This window comes from Podarcis pityusensis, assembly GCF_964106645.2.
Source record: "Podarcis pityusensis genome assembly, chromosome: 9".
NCBI classification, from domain to species: domain Eukaryota; kingdom Metazoa; phylum Chordata; class Lepidosauria; order Squamata; family Lacertidae; genus Podarcis; species Podarcis pityusensis.
In genome coordinates this window covers 16,675,661-16,699,941 of record NC_138034.1, presented here as the reverse complement: position 1 = coordinate 16,699,941, position 24,281 = coordinate 16,675,661, and the positions used below count along the sequence as shown (strand labels likewise).

The 24,281-nt window shown below is 40.3% G+C and overlaps 1 protein-coding gene across 1 annotated transcript in view; it reads right to left on the bottom strand.

Moving 5' to 3' along the window:
• Positions 1 to 715: 715 nt before the first annotated feature.
• The window catches only part of UBE2K (ubiquitin conjugating enzyme E2 K), a 28,826-nt gene continuing 5,260 nt past the window's right edge, over positions 716 to 24,281 (bottom strand). Inside the window, exons 2-7 of the mRNA XM_081020202.1 lie at positions 10,293 to 10,386; positions 6,474 to 6,532; positions 5,473 to 5,555; positions 3,592 to 3,691; positions 2,076 to 2,204; positions 716 to 1,735 (exon numbers count right to left, since the gene is read on the bottom strand). Coding sequence (XP_080876328.1) covers positions 1,661 to 1,735; positions 2,076 to 2,204; positions 3,592 to 3,691; positions 5,473 to 5,555; positions 6,474 to 6,532; positions 10,293 to 10,386 — 540 coding nt within the window. The 3' untranslated portion in view covers positions 716 to 1,660. The remainder of the gene's footprint in view (positions 1,736 to 2,075; positions 2,205 to 3,591; positions 3,692 to 5,472; positions 5,556 to 6,473; positions 6,533 to 10,292; positions 10,387 to 24,281) is intronic.

The window sequence follows — 24,281 nt, the reverse complement described above, 5'->3', positions numbered from 1 at the left end:
GATGTGAAGAGATCAACATTGTTCTGCATTGCACAGATATAAACTACAATTTATTTTTATGTGTCCTAGTAACTTGAATCTATAGGCAGCTTAAGACATACGTACTGCAGAAAATAATTCTGCATTAGTTAGGTTCTCATCTCTTCCATTTCTCTACTTCACATTAGATGCTTAACAGTTATGCAACATGGCTGATTAGCAAAAGTGGTGATGCAGCTTCTTCAATTAAAAAATGGACCGATTTAAACTTTCCTATCTACAGTACAGAAGAGTTGGGGGCCAGAATGGGAAAATAACCTTGCAGAATTCTACGTTGACACTGCATCTCTGCATTTTGCTCAAAAGCAATTCCTGATGCAGTTCTGCAATGATATTACAATTTGCAACCAAGGTATAAAAACTAATGATTTGGAGATTTTAGATTTCTCTGAATGAATAGAAAGTATGACTGTATGTACATTTGTTTTAGCAGGTACTTCTACTCGCATTCAATATATTTACAGTAAAAAAAACAACAATCCAAGACTTTCAAGTGTCAACTGGGGGAAATGTGCACAAGAGGGACTTTAGAGGTTTACAAGCAACCCCTACCTAAAACAATGTCCAAAGTAAAAACTAGGAAGCTTTTGCCCCCAAACTGATTGCATCACAGCAAATACTAGAGAAAAGAGGTGGCATTCTCAGTGTTAACAGAGAACCAATTCTTCTCGGCAAATTCATTCTATCCAGAATTTATTGAAAGAGGTTTGATTTCTGCATAAGAAACAAAAGAGCAGCTCCACTTGCTTGTGCTATGTCCAGATATACCAAATCTTTTATACAATTGTGTAGAAATTACAATGGTTGAAACACTTTTACTGGTTATTCAAAATAGACCACTTGGAAGTGGGAAACTAGGCTACTTTAAATGGCACATACCCACAAATTCTGGAAGTTCTAGTGTGTTATTTTAGTTGCATGTGCAGTTGGGAGGGAGAGGGGGAGGTAAAGAAGAAATGGAGGATTGCTACTCCTTAAGAGGTGAAAACATTTCCGAGTAGGCTGTCATTTTGATCTATGAGCACATTTGGAAAGTCTTAGGAAAAAGTTACAAGAATGAATACTCAAGTACTTCAAACAGTGCTCTGTTCAGTTTACCCTACTTTTTTTTTTCTTTAAAAGTGTCTATGTAAAGTACAAGCATGCAAATATAAGGTCCACAGGCACGTAGGATCCATGTTAAAAAAACATAGGTAAGGTAGCTGGGATGAGTGACATCAATGACTGATGATTATGGACACAATCAGATGTGTTCTGAATAAATTCTTAAAAGTCAAAATCCTGATGCAAATTCCTTCTAGTCTTGGGTCACACTGCTAAGACTAAAGTAGGCATGTTGTCCCCCATTGTTTTAGCCAAGCTCAAGGAATTTACAATATTTAGTAAGAAAAAATTAAAGTATTTCCTCCTTTTTTTAAATTTACACAGACGTTTAATTAGCTTTATTTACAGAGCAGGTTTTTTTTTCTTTCTTTTTTTCAGTCTCCAATAATGCCTAGATAGCATCAGGCAAGAATGCCAGTTTTGAAAGAGAATCTATATAGAAACCTAAAAATAAGAGATGGTGAGGCTCCTCAAGAAAGGGCAAGCTGGGCTACAGAAGCAGTTCTCTGCACATGGCTCAGTTACTCAGAAGTAGTTCTGTTGCTGTCTCTACATCCCATGATTTTGATGACAAGGCCACTATTACTGCATTCTGCAAAGACAAAAAGAAAAAAAGGACTCAAGTCAGTGTGTGCACCTGTTCTTTATATAAAACCGATTGCAGCATGAGCCTGAAGGAAACTTTACTCGTCAGTTTGACCATGGCTAAATTAAAGTCAGTTACTTAACAGAAAATCAGGCGTTAAACGGATTTCCTTGAGCTTTGGAAGTAGTGAAAAAGCTGTTAATCAAGGCATAATACACAGATAATCTAAGAGAAGCTTCTACCCAAGTAAGCAAAGAGTATGCCTTGTATCCAAAGTTATGTTGCTGCATAGAGAAGGATAGACACGCTGTGGTTTATCACTTTTGTAAGAGTCACCAATACTCACCCTATCAAAGCCCATAGCACAAAGGTTTTCTATCTTTTTGGTGTATTCTGGACTAGAAACTGGTGCTCCAGCATACACGTGTGCCCAAAGTCGAGCTGTCTGTTTAAACATTTCTGGATTTTGTTTGTACTATAGCAAAAAGGGAAAAAAATAAGTCATACAACTGTCCAAATTCGAGAATTTTTGCATTCAAACTGCTCTGTCTGGCTTACTTTGGCATCCAATCTGGGATATACATGCCTAATGGTCTGAGATGTTTTGTCACTGAATAATTGCAATTGATGATTAAATATACCTTAAGACTCCAAAGAACCACAGGTAGGCGAGAAGACAGTGCAACTGCCTTTCTACAATACATTTATTGCTGACAGAAACTCTTATTCAAAGCAGAATTGGTTAGAATTAAAAGCAATGAAGATGACTGCCAATGGTGCAACAATGACAGGCTTCTTTCCTCTTCATACAGAGACCTTTTAAACAAGACAATATTCCTGCCACTTTTATATACGGTAGTTAGTGTGTGTCCATGTGTGTGCTTTGATTTTATAAATTTGATTCAGTAACTCTATGAACAACATGAAAACTTTTGTATACATCTACTGAAGAGCTATAACAACCAGCTGGCCTCACTCTGGTTGAAGGAACCAAAAATTGACGCCTATGATACAAGCACCATGTCCCCTTTTGTAGCCAGGCTGAGAGCCGGTAACTGGCCCTATGCCAGAAGTGAGCAAAAACAATTATCAGTTGATTTAAAATCATCATCATCATCAACCTTTATTACGGTCCAGAGACCCAACAAATCGTTACAAAGCCATACACAATTCATACAGCCTACCTCCAGGTTAAACAAGCATTTTGTTCAGAATATAGGGATCATTGGTTCTTGCAACCACCGATAAAAACTTGGCCACTGCTAATGTTCTAGCATTTGTCCGGTCTTCCAATAGGAACCTGACATAGTGAGCCTCTGATTTTCCCGGGGAAGGTACCAGCAAGGGTAATATCAGTTCAGCCCTGGCTTGCTCATATTTTGCACAGTGCAACAAAATATGTTTTATGGAATCGAAGTCTTGAGCACACGAGCAAAGTCTGTCCTGTTAGGGAACTCCTCTCAACCTGCCATCCAACACTGCAGAAGGAAAGACGTTTAGTCTGGCTTTGGTAATTTAAAATATAAAACCAGAGTATTTTCTTTTTATTTATCAAGGTGGGCAAAATGTTTGTTTTGCTGAGAGTTGTGACACTGCACATACTCCTAAGTAGTGACAATAATAATAATAATAATAATAATAATAATATAAAAAAATTCACAAAGGTTTATGCTATAATAGGTCCTATTTTAGGAACTGCACCAATTCTGCATTTTCTGAGTTCTCAGAGAGCAAATAAGTATTTCACTAGCCTGTGTCCTACAGATTTAATTAAAACTCAAAATCTGGGAACTGTCAGTGTACTTCTGAAGAGAGAAAAGTATTATGAATAGAGAGAACTAGAGTTTTCCTAAGCATCATACCTGATTTGCCACTACTGCATCCTGGGGGTCATCAGGTTCCGCAGCTGCCAAGAGTGCTTGCAGTGATAACAACACTGTCCTAAGAGTCATTGCTGCAGCCCTAAGAATAAATTAGAAATAATAAAATTCACATTATTATCCACACACAAAAATCCTTTTGCAATGCCTTTAGAATAATTTCAACTCTGTTATTTAAAATCATCTTTCCCTGCCATGCATTAATTGTACCACTCAACCAGAGGAGAACGCCTGGGCTACTCATTTGCCACAGTTTGCATCAATCACACTAATTAATTGACATTAAGGCTAAAATGATGGCCAAGTTCTCACTGAGATGATAAACCTGTGTCTGAGCTATACCACTTCAGCCTTTAGGTTGGGGGCTCATATGAGGGAATGTGCCCTTGTGTGTGCGTGAGAGGCAGACAGCACATTCCCCACATTAAAAAAAACACAACTTGGGTAGAATCCTCCCTGATACCTAATTTTCAACCACATGAGCCCCATATTCAGTCTGAAGTGATATATTTCAGGCACAGGTCTAATGCCTCAAGGAGAGCAAATCCTAAATCTACAGCTATTCTATCTGTCCACTAATGCTTCCAACCAAACTGTAAAAGCACTTTTGAGACCCTTAAAGCTATGGTTTTCCCAGTGATGCATGGAAGTGAGAGCTGGACCATAAAGAAGGCTGATTGCCGAAGAATTGATGCTTTTGAATTATGGTGCTGGAGGAGACTCTTGAGAGTCCCATGGACTGCAAGAAGATCAAACCGATCCATTCTTAAGGAAATCAGCCCTGAGTGCTCACTGGAAGGACAGATCCTGAAGCTGAGACTCCTATACTTTGGCCACCTCATGAGACGAAGACTCCCTGGAAAAGACCTTGATGTTGGGGAAGATGGAGGGCACAAGGAGAAGGAGACGACAGAGGACGAGATGGTTGGACAGGGTTCTCAAAGCTACCAGCATGAGTTTGACCAAACTGCAGGAGGCAGTGGAAGACAGGAGTGCCTGGTGTGCTCTGGTCCACGGGGTCACGAAGAGCTGGACACGACTAAACAACAACAAGAATGTCTCAACTAACAGAAGAGAGGAGGCAATTTTTACCAATTCCTCCCTGTGGTCCCCACTGTGCCCTGAGTGTTGACTCCAGGGAGTTGGGGGACCCTCCAGAACAGAGCTGAAGATCACATGGGGGATCTAGCCTCCAATTCCTGTTCTTACTAAGAAACAGAAAAGTCAAAAAAGCAGTAAAAACTCAGCGATCACCTATGGCTAACACTGCTGTACAGAGCACTCCTAATCGGAAAAGTCATCCAGTTTTCTAAATTCGTAAGTAAAAACAGCTCAGTGGTGTAATGAAGGGGAGCAGTCACACATTTGGACCCCTTTCATGCTTCCCTCATTCACTTCCTTCTTTTTGCTATCCATAGTTTGCCATTCAAATCATCCAACTATGACAGACCAGAAACCATGGTTTGGATGTAAGCACTAACCATAGTGTTTCAGTTCAGATGTCACAGCAAACTATGATTAATAAAAACCAAGAGGTGCAGTAAAAAAGATGTAGGGGGGGCATTCTAAACTGTCAAACCACTGTAAAGTAAAGCAATAAAAATTAGGAAACAGTTAATGCACATTATATTTCTAATTCCTATGAAAAATGTAAGTAGAGAATGAAAATGATTTTTCCACCCATTGTGTTCCATCCATCCAACTGGCCTCTGATCTTCAGATGAACAGTGGTATACTCATTTAATCAATAATCCATTGTTAATAACTTCACTCAACAAACAATAATTCATTTTTACTACATTTGTAAATAGACGATTGTCCAATTATCTGGAGGATCTTCAAGAACTTAATGCACAACATTACCATTGATCTTTTAGGATATCCAAGCAAATAGCCCCAGTGACTGAGCTAATATTAGGATGCCATATTTTTGTGATAAACCGCACCTAGAACATAAAGCAAAAAATTCTATTAAATTAGCTGCTAAGTATCCAAGACAACCTCTACATATTTTAATGGGCAAACCTCCAACTGTTTTCACAAATGGCAATATATGGTTCCACCACAGCAGAATGCAGGTGGGAGCTCACATGACTGGATGCTTCGCCACATGAAAAAATATTCCTCCATAATATTGATGATCAAGATTTCTGAGATAAAAAAACACCTAAATATGATAGTTTTGTACTTATTGAAATGCAGTGTTTCTTCTGGCATGGAGAACATTTTCTTGGGTGAGCTCCCACAGCAATCTGATGTGATACCTCTTAGCAGACTAGTTTAAAAAATGACCTTATAAGAAAGCAGACAGATGACAGAGAAATCCATCCCTTTGTTACCTGCCTGCGTGGAATTTCTGGTTATCTATGGCTACCAAGTGATTTGAGAAACACAAGGAATGTAGATGCATCCTTATAGCAATTTTCAGAAGGGTAACTGTGTTAGTCTGTTGTAGCAAAACCAAGAGTCTTGAGACACCCTGAAGTTTAAAAAGTATGTGTAATATTTCTATTATATTAAAACATATATATTAATAAATATTATATATACAATTCAACCTAGATCTAACAGTTACTGCCTTCATATTGGTTTTGAAGCAGAGAGCAATAGGGTGGGGGTGAACTAAGCTGTTCACAACAAGGTTATGTTGAAGGCAGTTTTGTTTTAAAAAGTTCCATCATTGCTTTGCCAGCTGTGTAATATTTTGTGACCAGGGACTACTGACATAAAATGATGAGGGGTGAATGACTGCTGTTTCTGTGTTGATCCAGAAAGATCTGGGGGGTAACAGCACTGCATAACAAAACACCTACTACACAGAAACATTCTAGAGAATTATTCACAAGAATTTATGCTCACTGTACCTTTGGGGGATTAAATGGATATGTTTCTGGAATTTTTATTTCTAGTTGATATCTTCCTCCTGCAAAAGCCAACACACAAATATTATACACTTTGTCAGTAGTATTTTACCAAAAGACTGAATAAGGGAATCAAATGGCATTTTAACTTTTTGTCTTAGAAAATTAAGTTAACAGCTCATTTACTTTCAGACAGAAGCAATCCTAATAAAATGACTTGTAGCTTTTACATTCCTATGTGCAACAGGTCTTTTTCAACAGCGATTGTACCAAAACTCTTCCACATTTATTCCAACTCACCTTGCATTTCCCTGTCCTTGCCGTCTCACTATTTTTTATTTAATTGATTTGCTTTATTAACCACGCTGCTTTTCATTCAAACGAACCCCAAAGCAGCTTACAATCCATCAATAACAATGACATGATAGAACTTCACACTACAAACAATAAATAACAATAACATGCTTTTTAAACTCCTGGGGTGGGGAATTTTCCTCTTTATTCTTTGTGAAGAACAATCAGATACAGCTTTAGAGAAGATAATAAATCCTGTCAGTTCCCCTATTTTCTTGTTGATCGAGCCACCGACACATGGCATGGTTCGCTCATTTCAATGAAGTAGCAGCCCTTGTGAGACCATACACATAAACAGCAACATAGCAAAACACAAACAACCCATGATTCCCATACACATTTTCTTATTCAAAATAACTGGCCTTTTGGAAAGAGAAGATACTAGAGATGGGCATGGTCTCTAAAATCTGCTTTGGGTTAACCTGGAAATAATTTAAGTTCTTCTGGGAAAGAAAGGTAGGGGGCGGTTATTTTTTTCCTGAGAATCTGAGATTAAAAAAAACAAACCCTCCACCTGTACCTGGCTGCCCTCCCTGTCCCCAGAAGCCCTCACTGCCAGCTACTCTCCCGGCACAACATCTCCCCTTCTCTGGCACGCAGTTGGTTGAAGCAGCAGCTGCAATGCACAGGGAGATGAGTGAAAGGGGGATGCAAACTGTAATCACTGCAGCTCCTATGGGCCCCAGGAATATGTGCCACTTTTCCACACTTCAGAAAGAGAAGAGGACAAGGGAGGGAGGAAGGGGAAGGGAAGAGACTATCCTCTCCAGCATACCAGCATATAGTTGCTAACAGCAGTCAGGGACAGTGGCAAGGCTTCTGGGATGCCCAGACAGAGAGAGAAGCCAAGAATTCTCCTCCAACTCAGATTATGAAAGTGCCAGCAAAGAATTCAGGGACATTAAAAAGCTCACCTTGGGGGAATTTTGCCAGCAATTCCAGTTGTTATGAATATCAACTAAAGTGTCTAGTGTGGCCATTTTGTAACATGGAATGGGAAAAAAAACACCACCACCAATATCGACTAAGACAGGCAAAGGCAAATTGTTAAGGCAAAAGGCAAACTTTTAAGTTGAAGGAAACTCCCTCCCTTAAGATGAGTCTTGGGATGCCTTCTGCTCAGTGATTTCACTAGCAGGTCTAGGGAGGGAAGTAGGAACACTGATAAAATTATTTGATGACACCCAATTCTTAACTGCACAAGTTATGCAAAATGAATGGAAAGTTAAGAAGCGTAAAATCATGCATTTGGGAGCTGTTAACAAACATTTTTGCTGCTGAATGAGAACTCATGAGACATTAGGAAAGATCGAGAAATCTTTGTCGGTGGTAAGAGGACCATGCGGCAAAGTAATGTAACTGCAAAGGCAGCAAACACACATTTGCTTAAAAGGTAGTAAGCACAGTAGTTCAAGTGGAAGAAATGATGCACCCATGTTGTACATTGCACTGACAAGAACACTGTGCCCAATTTTGGATTCTTATGTTTAAGTAGGGCAGATTCAAACTGAAAAGGCAGAACAAACTCTAGACAGAAGGAGCTGCATTTGTGGTGTAAAATGAGACTAGAAGACTGGATGGTGTCCTATAACTATACTAAAAGGCAAGAATGAAGAGAGATAAAAACTTATTAATACATGCAGTTTGGAAATCAAAGATTTTGAGTTAGCTGTTTAAGATTCCCAGAAGCCTCTCTAAAGTAGCTTGGGAGTGGAGAATTTCAGTTTCAACACAGAGTATACAAAAGGTCTCTCACTCTGTGACTTATTGGAATAAGCACTTTTCAACATAACTCGAGGGTCCTGGGATTTGTAATGTAAGGACTGTTCTTCTGGGAGAGATGGCAGCCACATTTGGATTTCATGATAAACTATGGTTTATTGTGACATGCATGAACCACAGTGAGCTGAGCTTGCATGTTCTCCCTCCCATATGGCCAGAAGGATGACGTCGGAAGATTCTGCTCTTTTATTTAGTAAGCCACACCACACATTCCCATTTTGTGCAAACCAAGGATCGTGGCTTAACATTAACTAAGCTCAGTTTCAAAAACAAGCCAACTTCAAAGAATGGGTGATGAAATTGGCTTTTTAAAACAATTATATTACAAGAAATAATGAGTGGCATCTTCCCTCCTGCCCCCAAAGATGGCAGACATACACCTGCAGAACGGAGAAGCAAGCATTTTTGGGCAATTTCTCATATCCTTGCAGCCCTCCAAACTGCTCTGGAGGGTCCACGTCCCCCTGATGCAGATTTGGGGAGCGGTGGGATTTCTTCCCTCCTTGATTCACGGACAGATGCCTGTCATCAGCATCATGTGTCTAAGGTGGTACACATAATGCGTACCACCTTAGACATATGCACGTGTATCTTGCTTCTTTATATATCCATCCTATGCACAAATGTTCTTTAGCGATTCACTACTTACTGAAAGCTCATCTCAGTGAAGGAGGAAACTTGTGCATTTGTTTTTAACAAGTGGAAGCACCCCTGAAAGGTAACAGTCTATACCAGGGGTAGTTAACCTTTTTATACCTACTGCCCACTAATGCATCTTTCTTGATGGTAAAATTTCCTTACCGCCTACCAGTGCTCGATGGAAGGAGGATTCAGCTTGTGCCGTAGAACCCCCTACCGCCCACCTAAAATCCTGAAACGCCCACTAGTGGGTGGTTATGGACCAGGTTGACAACCCCTGGTATACACTAATTCACAGTAACTAGCTCACTAAATATTTGGTGGTCTCCGTATTTTTCAAAAGCCACAGATTGTAATTATTTGTTTCATTCTTAACCTATCACATGGCGCTTTATGTAGCTAACATAAGCAAGAGAGACAGGTCCCGAGAGTACACTTCAACTTTTTACATTGTCAATAGATATCCACCAATTGCTTGGAATTAATTTACTACTCTCTGTCAAGAGGGACAAGAGAAGGGGGTGGGAGGAAGTGAGCTGAAAGGCCTGTCAAGCAGCTGAATTTTAACTTAAGGCCTGAAAACCTAGTCCTTAAAAATGCTTGCAGACTCTACTTCCTCTTACTGGGCATTGTTCAGTGTCAAATGTTTATGAAAGTAGGTCACTGTATCATTAATATGGAACTCTTAGGGGGCCCCCCAGAAATTCCGCCCCGATTGCACTACTACTTCCAAGGTGTCTATACAATAAATTATGTTCAACTAAAGATATTCATACATTTCTATCAGGTCAAACACACAAGTCATTACCAACTCCTGCAAAAGTGCAGCCCAAAGTTTTCTAAAATACTATGTGCACAAACTAGCTTGAACAGATATATGCTACAAACAAAGAAGCAATCTTTATTTATCTTATGTGACTGCACTAAAAAAAAATGTAGTTCAATAACAGGCTTCAAGATGGGCCACAATACAATTTCTTATAAACTTTAGCTTCAAGTGATAAGACGTGTAAATGTACTATGGCTTATACAAAAAATATTACTTGCCTTCATATGGTGTGTCCGGAGGTCCTGCTATTTCTCCTCTTAGTTCTGTAAAATTTTCATCTACAAGATCTACTTTAATTTGATTTTTGCTTGTCTTAAAAATAAAAACAGAAAAATTACAATCAGATGCTAATATGTACTGTATTCTCTTTTTTCTTAAATTTATAGAGATAAAAAAACCGGATAGCAGTTTTGCTGTAATACGTCAGTGCATAGAGTCACACTGGAAGCCACATAACCCCAGTATTTAACAATTCCAAGATCATATTTATGTAGTGGTTGAAGTATGTTTGGGATTAGACAATTAAGAGCATGGAGCAGGTCCAGCAACCTTTTTTAATTAGACTAGGACTCCAAATCTGCTCATAGTTAAACTGCTTAAATCTCACTCAAGTCAATGGGATTTAAGTAATCTAACTGGGTGCAGACATTTTGATATTTAAATTGCCAAGTGAGTACTTAGATTATATGCATACTGCATATTTATTAAACCACAAAAATAGACATTAGAAACAATCCAATTAACAATGGTGGCACATTTTTATTCTTCATGATCATTAGTTTTCAAACAATGTAAATACGTTCCAAAGCAGATTAAAAACCTAATTCTAAGGCAAAGTCCTAGAGTCTAGACCAGCCTTTCTTAACCTTGGGTCCCCATATGTTGTTGAACTGCAACTCCCATCATCCCTGACCACTGGTTCTGCTAGCTAGGGATGATAGGAATTGTAGTCCAACAGTATATGGGGATCAAAGGTTGAGAAAAGCAGGTATAGAATGATGATGATGTTGTTTAATTACAGAGTTAACCGAGAAATATAAATGTGGCAATGACAACTACTGAACTACCACTGGCTTTGAATACAGACACTTGGCAAAAGCAGACAGTTCATGTTCAGCCACATCCTCCCACACTCTTAAGAGTATCCATCTCTCTACTGTTTTATATATCACTACTAGCAAAGGTGGACGGGAAGGTAGGTAACAGAAAGGATGCAAGAAAGAAAGAACCTATGGCAAACAGCATGCTAATAATCCGATGGGGTTGAAATAAGATTTGTGTTTGAAACATCCATGTGTCTTAAATAAGTACAGCAACCATGAGTATAAGCAAGTTACTTTTTAAAAAGGATGCCAAGTGTTCTCAGGATTTAACAACTACATACTGCCACAATACCTTTGGGGATCAGTGTACTCTTCTATAGACTTAAGGGGGTTTAGGAAGAAAATCTGCAAGCAGGATGGCAAAGTATGTGTTGCTGATCAATTTGATATGTCAAATATCACCAACTAAGCCATGTATTACTGAGCCACAGCCAAATATTATCAGATGTTCCAAGACTATTGTGTAGGAAATGGCAGCTTACTCTCTCTCTCTATATATATAAATATATATATATATGTTTCCATCAATGTGCATAGTGCTTTACAGATACAAAAGTCTCTACCCAGATGACTTAGCATACTATCTGTAATTTGACACAGGGAGACCACAGAGGAAGTAGAGGCAGGTGGTGCAACCAAGCAATTTTGACCCCAGCCTTAACAGTATTACTTTTGTACGAATTCCGCTCTGAAGAACACAAAATCTACATTCCTGGTACATTACAGAAAAACAAATAGACCAAAACAGTTTGCCGACTCTGATAAAAAGAAAAGAAATATTCTGAGCAAATGCAGTTTCACATTCTAATAGGAATCAGAGAGTTTGATTCTGCTGCCCTGATGCTAGACACACTACAAACAAATACCATTTTGCTGTAGAAAAGTTTAATATATGTGATAAGATGTATGAGATTCTGTAAACATGGACATGCCAAACCACCCCAGGTTAAAAAACCTTCCTAAAAATAAGAAGGGTGCTACCCACAATTGACATCAGTCCCACTGAGCGCTGACATGTAACCCAGGTACCAATGTAGGACCCCTTTGCCACTGTCCCCATCTTCTCCTACTCTCTAGGATCAGTGTTAGCAACAGGGATAAAAAATCTAGGAGCCAAATGGCTTCTGGGACCTGGGGTGGGGTGCCGGCAACACTTTTTATTTATTACTTTGATAAGCATGAACTAATATGCAATTAACATAAGTGACACATTGTCAATTTCACATTTTTAGCAAAAATTGTTAAGACACGCTTAATTTGGCATTTACAATAAAAATATTGGTACCGTACTTCAGTTTTCAAAACACTCTACAGTGGTACCTCGGGTTACATACGCTTCAGGTTACAGACTCCGCTAACCCAGAAATAATACCTCGGGTTAAGAACTTTGCTTCAGGATGAGAACAAAAATTGTGCTCCGGCGGTGCAGCAGCAGCAGCAGCAGGAGGCCCCATTAGCTAAAGTGCTTCAGGTTAAGAACAGTTTCAGGTTAAGTACAGACCTCCGGAACGAATTAAGTACTTAACCTGAGGTACCACTGTACTCTTTATTGTTAAACTCCTTAACATATCTATCCTGTCTATCCTTAACATATACTTCCAGGCTTCAAAGCACATAATTTCAGTAATCCTTGAGTGTCACACAAAAAATGGTGCCCAGCCTTTTTGAGGTGCTCGTAAACAGAGAATCTTTAGGTACAAAATGCGCCTGGCTAATTTCAAACCCTGGTCTGGATAGTCACCTGCTCCCCACCACCGGCTATGACAGCCTGGATTTTGTCCTCAAGACTAGACTAGTTGCACCACCAGACAGAGGTAAACAGGGGAAGAATGTGTATCATTTCAGTTATAGACACTAAGGCTTAAGTTACAGTAGAGTGTGTGGACAGGGTGGCTGTGACAACACGCACCGAATGCACCGAGATGGGCATCTAAACTGGCCTAAGAGGTGAGTTATTACACAGACTGGCCCAGGAAAAGGTCCAGGGCACATAATGAAATTAAGCTGATCATATACGGTTACGTGCATGGATGGGACACTTCTTTTAAGAACTCAGTGTTCTGCAGCATGAGCAGAACAGGCCCACTTTCCACAGAGATGATTGCTCAAGTCATTTCATTATGGAGTCACTTGTTAGTAAGAGCAGGAGCAAGGACAGCTTGCCTCAACAGTGGTACCTCAGGTTAAGTACTTAATTTGTTCCGGAGGTCCGTACTTAACCTGAAACTGTTCTTAACCTGAAGCACCACTTTAGCTAATGGGGCCTCCTGGTGCCGCCGCACCACCGGAGCATGATTTCTGTTCTCATCCTGAAGCGAAGTTCTTAACCTGAAGCACTATTTCTGGGTTAGCGGAGTCTGTAACCTGAAGCATATGTAACCTGAAGCATATGGAACCCGAGGTACCACTATATAGCCTCACAGAAGTCACAAGGCTTCTCTCGCCAACACCTGCTATAACTGCAGACATCTCCAAATAGGAACAGAGTTCCAAAAAGGAACACAGCAAGTCATCAGTTGAAGAGGTTGCTTTGCCTTATGGGACTGGACTAAGATTTAGATGGTCACTCAGCCATTAAGTTTGTTAAGCAACCTTGGGCTGGCCACACACACTCAGCTTAAAGATAACTCACAGAGCTGTTGAGAATAAAATGGGAGTGCCTTGAAGGAAGGCATAATAAATAAAATCCACTGCTTCTTTAGGTTGCCTAATGACAGCTTTTTTTTTTAGTAATTAGCATTAAGTATCAAACATGCTGATGATTTGCTCGCATAATATTAAGGCTTCAATCAATTCTTTTAGCCAACCAACAGTCTTTTTAAAGTAGTTAAATGCCCAATTCTAGACAGTACATCTGGCAAGGCAGTTTCGCGAAGATAGATGTCCTTACCACTAACAGTTGGGAGGTAAGAGTAGGAGATGGAAAATCCTGGTCAGGATTACGCAAGCACACGGTTGCCAAACAAAAACTCCCATCATCCCTGAGCACTGGCCAAACTGGATGGGGCTGGTGGGAGTTGTGTGTCCAGCAACATCTGGAGGGCCACAGGTTCCACACGTCTGGGCTAGCAATTTCCAGCATGGGTTGCTGATACCAGTGGTGGGTGCTAGCTGATGACCGCCTTCTTGCTTATGCTTCGTGTCTTCACTGCTACCTCCTGGTGCAGATTATCTGAATCTCCCCCCCCCCCTTGATCACCTCACAGTGGTAACAGCTGAACCAATGGCCTATGGCAAGAAAGCCACCATCTCTCTTTCTCACTTTACTACCAAATTTTACTTGTAAGCAACACTTATTGACCCCAGTGAGAGTTATCTTGAATGGCACATTTTAAGTTGCCACGGTGGTTTTGGTGTGTGCTCTGGCGCTGTGATCTTGGGCTTGCAGATCGGAAGGTTGGCAGTTCAAATCCCTGTGACAAAGTGAGCTTCTGTTGCTCTGTCCCAGCTCCTGCCAACCTAGCAGTTCGAAAGCACGCCAGTGCAAGTAGATAAATAGGTACTGCTGTGGTGGGAAGGTAAACAGCATTTTCGTGCGCTCTGGCTTCCGTCACGGTGTTCCGTTGAGCCAAAAGCAGTTTAGTCATGCTGGCCACATCACCCGGAAAGCTGTCTGTGGACAAACGCCGGCTCCATCAGCCTGAAATTGAGATGAACGCCACAACCCCATAGTCACCTTTGACTGGACTTAACAGTCCAGGTGTTCTTTACCCTTCCCCTCCCCCACTTCCTATACTGCCAAGAGAACACTCCAAACCATGCAGGAGAAGCCTGTGCCATCATTCATCTATATGACACCATCAATCCAGGGTTCAACGCTGGCAGGAACTGCAGAATGGACTCTTTTCATATTGTCTTGGACTTCTCAAATTCTCTGATGGCGCAGGAAGGAGCAGTGGGTCTTATGCTGCCATGGTAATACAAGAACTTGCCCCAGAGATGTATGTTTTCTGAGAAAAAATTAACTGGGAAATTAGGGTAATCTGCAGTGAAACTTTTTTTGATGCCCTAAAGTGAGATCTAATTTAATATGTTTATTTTACTTGAATTTAGTACGCAAAGCTAAAAACATTGAAACTACCAAGCTTGCCTAATACTGTATTTTCAATTGGCATCCGTTCTTTGTTACTAATGAACTTAAGACCTGGGGGGAAACTTAACACTGCACATCATTGACTAGGACTGAGTAAAGCATATAATTAGGCTGCAAATTAGCAAAAATCCACTGCTAGGATGAAGTTGTCTCCATTCCAAAAATCAGCTCTGAATTTATATCAAGTTTAAAGCAAAACCAACTGTGATAAAGCCTCCCTATAAACAGAGACACACGAAAATGGCTTGGAGATAGTAAATTCAGTTTGCAATTCCTTTACAAAAGTGTATGAAGCCAAGACATATAGGTATGTTTTTCCCTGACATAACTAGACTTGATGAACCAGCTTTATTTATTGGGGACTCAAAAATTTAACTTGCCACGCTTCCATAATGACATTTAATGGGGACCACCCAGTCATTACAGAATTCACACACCTGCTGCCTGGAGACATTCTGCTGCTTTTGCTTACCTTGCCCTCTAACATCACTCCTGCCCACTCACCTTAGCAAAGTTTCTGCTTAGCTAAGGAAACTGGTTTTTCAAAACATGTTAATCAAGTCTTACTTCTTTAAAGCAACTATACTAGTTCATGCATACCTTGTAAAACAATGACGGTGCAAACTATTTGCAGGACAAAAAGTTAATGGTTGAAGACTCTCTCCCTTCTAGTAGACTGTATTATAATTATACAATTCTCTAAACTACAAAGATTTTTTTGATTCCAAAAGGTAACAGGTAAGCATTTCTTAAATATATATTTCACCTATGGAAATTACTGCCCTTGGAGAACTGGAGGAATGTACTATTCCTCTGAAAGACCCATCAAGGTTATAGTAGTGTATTCAACTCCCAATGAGATACTTTGAAGTCTAGAGATGAAATTCTCAAAGGGCTCCTGTGCTTAAACAGGGCAGAGTTTTAAATATTCATATCCTTCAATGAAGTCTTATTACCTGATCATACTTACTAGAAAATGGTACTCAAACTGTAGCAGCTACGATAAATAATACAACAGTTTTCTCTTAGCTTGGGACACCATTAATATTAGTTGGTTGTATATATATAGATATAACGCAAAGTTTTGTTCACATTTCTAACATGCATTACAGCCATGACTGGAAATGGGATTTTAGCTGTGCTCATATTTAGACTCTATGTACTATATGCAGAGCATCTAAATAGAATTATTTCTGGTTGCACTCAGAAAATTAGCAAATAATCCAATGAAATGCTTTTTTTTGGACACACACCCATCCCAAAAAATGGTTATACAGTGGTACCTCGGTTTACAAACTTAATCCGTTCCAGAAGTCCGTTCTTAAACTGAAACCATTCTTAAACCGAAGCGTGTTTTCCCTAATGAGGCCTCCTGCCGCCAGTGCCCTTCCGCCGTTCGGATTCTGTTCTTAGACCAAGGTAAAGTTCTCAAACCGGGACACTATTTCCGGTTTTGCAGAGTTCGTAAACCAAATCATTCTTAAACAGGACTGCAAGATGCATTTTTAACAATGCAAGATGCATTTTAAACAATCCTTTTCCCTCCCAACAATTTCACTTGTAGGCATTTAACCTAAAACACGTAAGGAAATTACAGATCTAGGATTCCTTATCATGGGCAGAAACTACCCCCACCACCACCGTTGGCAGGAGCCACAAAACCTCCCTCTAATAATGCAACTTCAAAAATAAGGAAAGGTGGAAGAAAAATATATGCCACCGAAAATGTGCTATAATCAAGCTATTTTTAGACCTATGTATAAATGGATACCTCAATGTAAAGCAAATTCACAATATCAGTGATTAATAATAGACTTTGCTGCTTCACTATTAAGATACATTTCATCTTTATCAGCATGAATTAAGCTACTAGTAACATTAATGATATTAATTATTAATTATTATTATTATTTATACCCCAGCCAAGGCCGGGCTCAGAGTGGCATCGAAGGGAAAGACATTGATTTAATAGTTAACTTTAGCGTTGACTGAAAATGTCCAGTTTTGTTTGCAAGTGTTCTTCATTGAAGAAAGCACTACAAATGAACATTTACAACAGAGCAAACATTTTACGTTTTCTATTATGCACTTGCTGGAGAAAAAGTTAGTGACTCTCATTACCTCACAAAGACAGGTTACAAACTTGCTCTTAAAGGTTACGGTCTCCAAAGACTTAAGGCGCTATCTTTCAGAGAAGTAAATATATTTTTTGTAGACAAGACTATGGCAGACCCTCCTGACATCGTCAACTAATTATTAAATCACAAAATTTACTAGCTCAGATGTCCACACGGTGCCAAAAATTTTCCTTCAAGTCTTTTGTATGCTAAATACTTCCAATTTTTAACCATTGATTAACAGAATGTTGAAGTACTGTGTATCTACTAACCATAGTTAAGCAGGTATATGGAGCTACAGAATCACAGAATTGTGGTGTTGGACGGGACCACAAGGATCATCTATAGTTCAGCCCCCTGCAATGCAGGAATCTTTTGCTGTTCCAGCTAAGTAGCAATAGTTATTGCAATAGTTATGGACTGCAATTTTGAATACACATATACACTGAAGGTGTTAGAACATAATTGTTCAGAGAAGCAGCATTCCAAAAGACTTCCAATAATGTCTGCCCACGTGCACAATGGGATTTCCAGTTTCTCTCCCCCCACTCCGCAATCTGTCCTCCCAAATTCTGTTTTAGGGCTCCCCAATTGTCCTGAGCAGATTTGGGGGGCACAGAGAAGGATTTCAGGGGAGGAGAAGCAGATGCCTGCTCAGACTACACTAAATCTCACCCATTATGTTGCATGTTTGGGGGGGAGGGGAAGAGATGCTTAAGCTAAGAAACTCTTCTCCCGCAAGCTGTATATAACATCCTAAGCTGTCCACTATATCCTTGGAACAAGCAAGGAGATTGCATTAAGTCCAGCAGCACACTGAGACTGTGGCCTTGGTTTGCAATAGGCTCCTTTCCTTCACCAGTTAAGCAATTATAAAGAACATTATTTAAGTCAACACTCACCTCCAGTGACTATTTTAAAAAGTCATTTTCTATGTTATTTATTTATGCTACCTTGTCTTCTACCTCCAATGAGATATTTATATATAGCTAGCCTATACCCTCCAGGCTTTTTACACATTAGCACAAGAACTGTATTGCTCTCAACATTACTATAAAATACTGCTGGCACGCAAGTCTCGTTGGCCAGGCCAATTGGCTTTCCAACTGAAAAGTCTAGGTGACAATGGGCTTTAGCAGATTCATAAAGTACATAAAAGGAGAAGAAAACAGAATTGCATTCCTTTTTGCCATCCAACGTTTAAGGAAAAGGTGAAACCAAAAAGGCACTGTTTTTCACATCCTAAGGCATTTCCCAATCTTCCATAAATCTGTGAATAACCTAACTGGCTCACTACCCCTAATTACCTAACAGAAAGTATAATAATTGTCAAGTACAGTGGTGCCTCGCAAGACGAAATTAATTCGTTCCGCGAGTCTTTTCGTCTTGCGATGTTTTTCGTCTTGCGAAGCACGGTCCATTGCAACTGCGCCTCTTCAAGTGGCTTTAAGAAAAAAGCGAACAAACTCGCAAGACGTTTTCATCTTGCGAAGCAAGCCCATAGGGAAAATCGTCTAGCGAAGCAACGCAAAAACCGAAAAACCCTTTCGTCTAGCGAGTTTTTCGTCTTGCGAGGCATTCGTCTTGCGGGGCACCACTGTAAGCAAATATAAAGCTTGCAGGTAGCGAAGAAACACAACTATTCAAAGCATTTCTTCCTGTAAAAAAGTGAAGCACTTAAAATCTAAGCCCTTTTGTTCTTTTTCCTTCCAGAGCTTGAAGCCAGCTTCTTCCCTGCCTTCACAACCTTTTGACAGATATACTGGCCAGCAAACTGAACACCAAGTCTGTCGTTTGTTTTGCCCCTCCACCCATTACAGGCCAGGTGTCTGCCTTTAAATAAAATTTTAAAACTAAGGGCAATGTGAACATTCATTACTTGCAACTTTGCCACCCTACTGGTACAAGCAAACAAAAAGCAAACAAAAAACTGTTCCGGAAAGTTTGAGAGGGACCTGGCCCTGTGATACTGAAGGGGTCAACCAATCAGGACTCTTCAGGTCCAGTTTCTGCTGTAAACAGGAATAACTGATTTACCCTAGATAAAGTTGCAAAAAACCAGCAACAACCCAAACTGAAATTTTGTTTGTTTGTATGCCGTCGGAATGTCTTGAAATCCCTTTCTCCTTATCATCTCAGTTCACTTTCTAACTGCAAAGCTAACCCTAATATAGAGTGCCCTTATTTAAAAGTGCAATGCAAAACATCCTGATTTTACAAGGAGATCCCTACCTTCTTCACCTGCAACACAGGAAACATTCATATGCATTATCCTTCAAAGTGTAAGCAGCTATTTCTGGGCTGCCCAGTACCACCCCCCAAATGACTGAAGAAAGTTATCTAGTTCTGAAAGACTAGATGGTACTGCTTTATATAAAAGAAAGCAGGAGAGAAAAATGAAGTAAATAATTAAAATGCTTATACACCGTTGATTACTTAAAAATATTAAAGTGATCTTCAAAACATAAAAATAACCATACAATGAATAAAAGAATAGACCAACACAATAATAGTACCTAACATCCAGTGACCAAACAAGTATACTAGTATCCATGATCAGAAACAACTGGATGAACATGATCTTAACTTATGCCAAAAAAATAAAGCAGATTGTATAGGCTATATACTCCCATTGACCACAACATGACCTCAAAAAGTATAGCACTATCAGAAGAGTCTCCTTTTAATGATTTCAGTCACTAGGCAAGGGGTGTGTGAGAGATTTTTTTTTAAAAAAAAAGAGCATGAGTCAGACCTCTCAGGTCCTTCATCAGGGACTTTCAAATATTGTTTCCACTTCCCTTCTATAGACAACTCCACAACACAACTGCTAGGAGGTTGAGAAACTGTCACCCAATGTGACTCCATGAAACCAGCTCTGTAAGTAGCACCGCTGAGGTACAGTGCCTCCTACACTGAATCCATGGAGTTCAACCAGGAAGATACCTTGGGCAACAGGTCTTAAAATGCTAAGAGTGATCCAGCAGAAGTCATTCCCCCCCCCCGTGCTTCTCTTGAAAAAGGTGATCCTTCAGGGCAATCAAGTCCTCCTTGGTCCCAAAACATGGTCTCAAACCAGATTAGAATGCGTCTAGATCAGGTGTGGGGAGCTTGTGCAGCTTCTATCATCCCTGACCACAAGGCCAAGCCATGGGTTCCTGTTACATTTGAACAGGATCAGAGAGTGCTGCAAGAAATAGCCACACGCTTTCAATTTGGCCATAGGCTAAGCAACAGCAAAGTGATTAAGAAGCAGGAGCTTAAGCACCATCACTATGGACCACAGCAAAGCTATCTAGATGCACCACAAATTCCTGCTATCCCTTGTCTCACCAATGCTAGATGCTTCCTAGCCATATTGCAAACAGAAATTGTACTGACCAGCCTAACAAAGTTGCTGAAAGTAAAATTACTAGTTTAATTCCTAGAGCAGAGGTTTTAATGTTTTTGAATCCACAGCTCCCTTGACCAACTGCATTCTTTCTGCGGCACCCCTGTGGGGCTCAGGAGCCCAGTTATGTCACCCCTTGCCTGCAGAGCTGGCAGCCTCTCACCTTTTCAAACACCCTCCCTTGTGGAGTGTTCTCTCAGCCTCCTCTCCTCTCCCCTCTCCTTGAGTGTCCTCTGGGCTGCCACCCCTGGTCTCTGATCTGCTCCCCCTGCCCCCAAAGAGAGGCTCCTCCTCACACAACCCCACAGGGACCTGGGAAGCACCCCCTTGCCAGCCCCAGAGGCTCCACTCACCTGGGAAGCTTGTAGCCAGAGCTGCTGCAACAAATAGCTATGCAAGCCTTTGTGGGGCAGAGACACAAGAGGGGATCAGAGGGAGGGAGGGAAGGAAAGAGGGACAGAGGCCAGGGTTGCCGAAGGCATCCCTGACCATCATTCAAGGCACCCCAGGGTGCCACGGCACACTGGTTGAAAACTACTGTCCTAGAGGAATTTCCAAGAAGTACTAAGTAGGATCTTTATCCTGTTTTCAAAATACCTTAGTTCTTTTAAGCCCACAAAAATCTAGGTGTAGGAAGACTATGAACTGCCTCTAGAGTACTAGGAGCTGTTGCAATGAAACATATCAGTTGCATTTGGACATCAGGCTTCTTTGCATCATCCTAATTCATGCAATGTCTAAACACAGACACTAATTTGAGTATTGGAATCAGAAATAAGCAGGTGTGACCTTGTTTTGTATGTCACCCTTCAACTGAAGATCCCAGGGCAGTTCACAACAGACAAATACAAAATTAGAATATAAAATACATAATAAAGCGAAAACAAACCAATAACCCCTCCTCCCACAAACACATTAAAAAAAGCCATAGAATGTTAATCAGCCAAACCTGGTTAAAGAGAAATGTTTTTGCCTGGCACCAAAGATATGTAATGCAGGTGTCAGGCGAGCCTCCCTGGGGAGAACATTCCACAAAAGAGGAGCCACTGTAGAAAAAGCCTTGATTCAACTAGTACCTGAGTGAACAAGTGCTATACACATGCAACTAACAGTAGGTACACCAGTTAGGAAAGTCATATTCCAAATCTCCAAACTGTTTTGTGTAACACGCACACAAACCCCATAGAGAATCAATACATGGAGTCTCTTAAGAAAAAAGAGAGAGAGAACACCCAATAAGCCCAGGTTCACACCTGGATGTGTTGCATACATGTTGCTGGATTGTGGTTACAACTGAAGCTTTTGGGCAAGTACAGTAGTACAAGTGTTTAATTAAAACTAGTATAAACGTTTAACCAAATGACACACAGGACATATTTTTAAAACAGCATGATTCATAATGTTTGACATGGCAATATATCAACACCCCTGTAGCTCTGTACTATAAAATAACAGTTGTAACTATATTTTAAGGTAAGTAAAGATGTTTCAGTTTTAGACCCCTAAGTTGTAGCAGTTTCCAGAACATTACCCTGTTTTCCTCTACTGTACATAGTTCCATCCTTATCTCAGACATCCTTTTATATATTCGTCTTTAACTGTGTAGACAAGCATAGGCTTATATTGTCAATTTTTTATTTAAAAAACCTGAATCAGTTGCTCTGTACTACCTGCAATTTATTTTCTATAAATATGGGTGTTTCCTTCATATCTTATGAAAAATAAAATAAGTAGCTCTACCAAGTATCAACCCTTGTTGTTGGAATATCATGAGCCCTTAGTGACACATAAACATGGGTTGCAATGAACAAAACATATGATTTTAGCTATTGTGATAAGAGTACTGTACTTTAAAAAAAAGTGGCTTTCAAAGTGCGTTGCAGGGAACACTGGTTTTGCAAAAAGGTAATCAACTCATTTAAAAGATCAATGACATCAGGCAAGCTTTTCTAAAAGCTCATCATTATTATATTTACCTGCAATCTGAAACTTAAGCATATTTTAGAATGGATGGGCAACCTGCTGCCCTTAGTTCAATTCCATCCAGTACTTGGCCCAACTGCATAAGAGTAACAAGGACAGGAGGGGAAATGGGATAGCAGAAAGAGGGTGTTCAAAAGGGGTGGTGCAAAGGGAGATAAAAGGGGTGGCCCTCCCACTTTTAATTCTTGTCCCATCTACTATTAGCATGCTGCCAACAGACTAAAAGGGAATGCAGCCCCTGACATGAGGTTACCACCCCTGCTCTCAATTGATGTGGGATAACAATGAACCCTAGCTATATACTCCAGTCTAGAACATGCTCCAGAAACCTACAGTATTATACATTCCATGGAAATGGCACAGGCAATCTGACATTCAACTAATTCCACTTTGTGCTAAAATTATTTAGGTGCTCTGGTGCACTGATTCAAGAAGTAGGTATTTCCAGTGTTCGAAACTCTCGTTGTTCTAGGTGCATTTTGCAACAGAATTTCATTAGTGCAAGCAGTTTCTGAGCTTTGGGAGCAGTACCGTGCCTAAGATTTCAGATTAAAACTACAAAGTGGAAGGAAAGGAGGACCTTTTTCTGCCTCCCCACCTCCAGCTACTCTCTGAAGATGGGAGAAGAGACCCTCCCTCTTAAGAATATTAGGGGGGCGGGGCAGGGGAAGGTCTAGACCATGTGAAAAATGAACATAATATTTTAGCTGCAGTTCATTCATTTTCAGGTTTGTATTCTTGCTATAAAAAAGCATGCCTGTACATTCTGTTGCAGCGCCCAAAACTTAGGTTTAAGGTGCTATGTAGCTCCTAGCTTTCTAACACTGGGTATTTCTGCCCCACCTAATGACGTTTTTGCTATGGAATTGCACAGATTCCCATCCTTGTCCCACACTATTCCCCATCTACATGAAATTGCTGTGTCTGGGGATATGGTATAGCACCATCAATATAAAAACAATGACACCTAGCTGTTTCTTTCATCAAACTTTGTACCAAAGAATCAGATATCTATTACTTAGACAAAATAAAAAAGGGGTTGTTAATAGACAGTAAAGCTGATCAGGGAGTTGGGTATTCAGCCAGTTTTGGATATGCTGAGGCTTCCATACTTTGGCCACCGCATGAGAAGACTCCCTGGAAAACACCCTGATGTTGGGAAAGATGGAGGGCACAAGGAGAAGGGGATGACAGAGGACGAGATGTTGGACAGTGTTCTCGAAGCTACCAGCATGAGTTTGACCAAACTGCGGGAGGCAGTGGAAGGCAGGAGTGCCTGGCGTGATCTGGTCTATGGGGTCACGAAGAGTTGGACACGACTAAACAACAACAACAATGTCCTCTCACCTCCCCCATGAAATTCACTTGGGTCACTATTAGGTCTGGCCTTGCAGTAAAATTGGTGGTCAGAAGCAGCTTTCACTGTTGGTTGTGCAACAGCTGCAATCGGTCCTTAAAAAATGCAAATCTTGTCAGTTATCCATGCTTTAGTAATGTCCAGTTTAGACTACTGGAGGGAA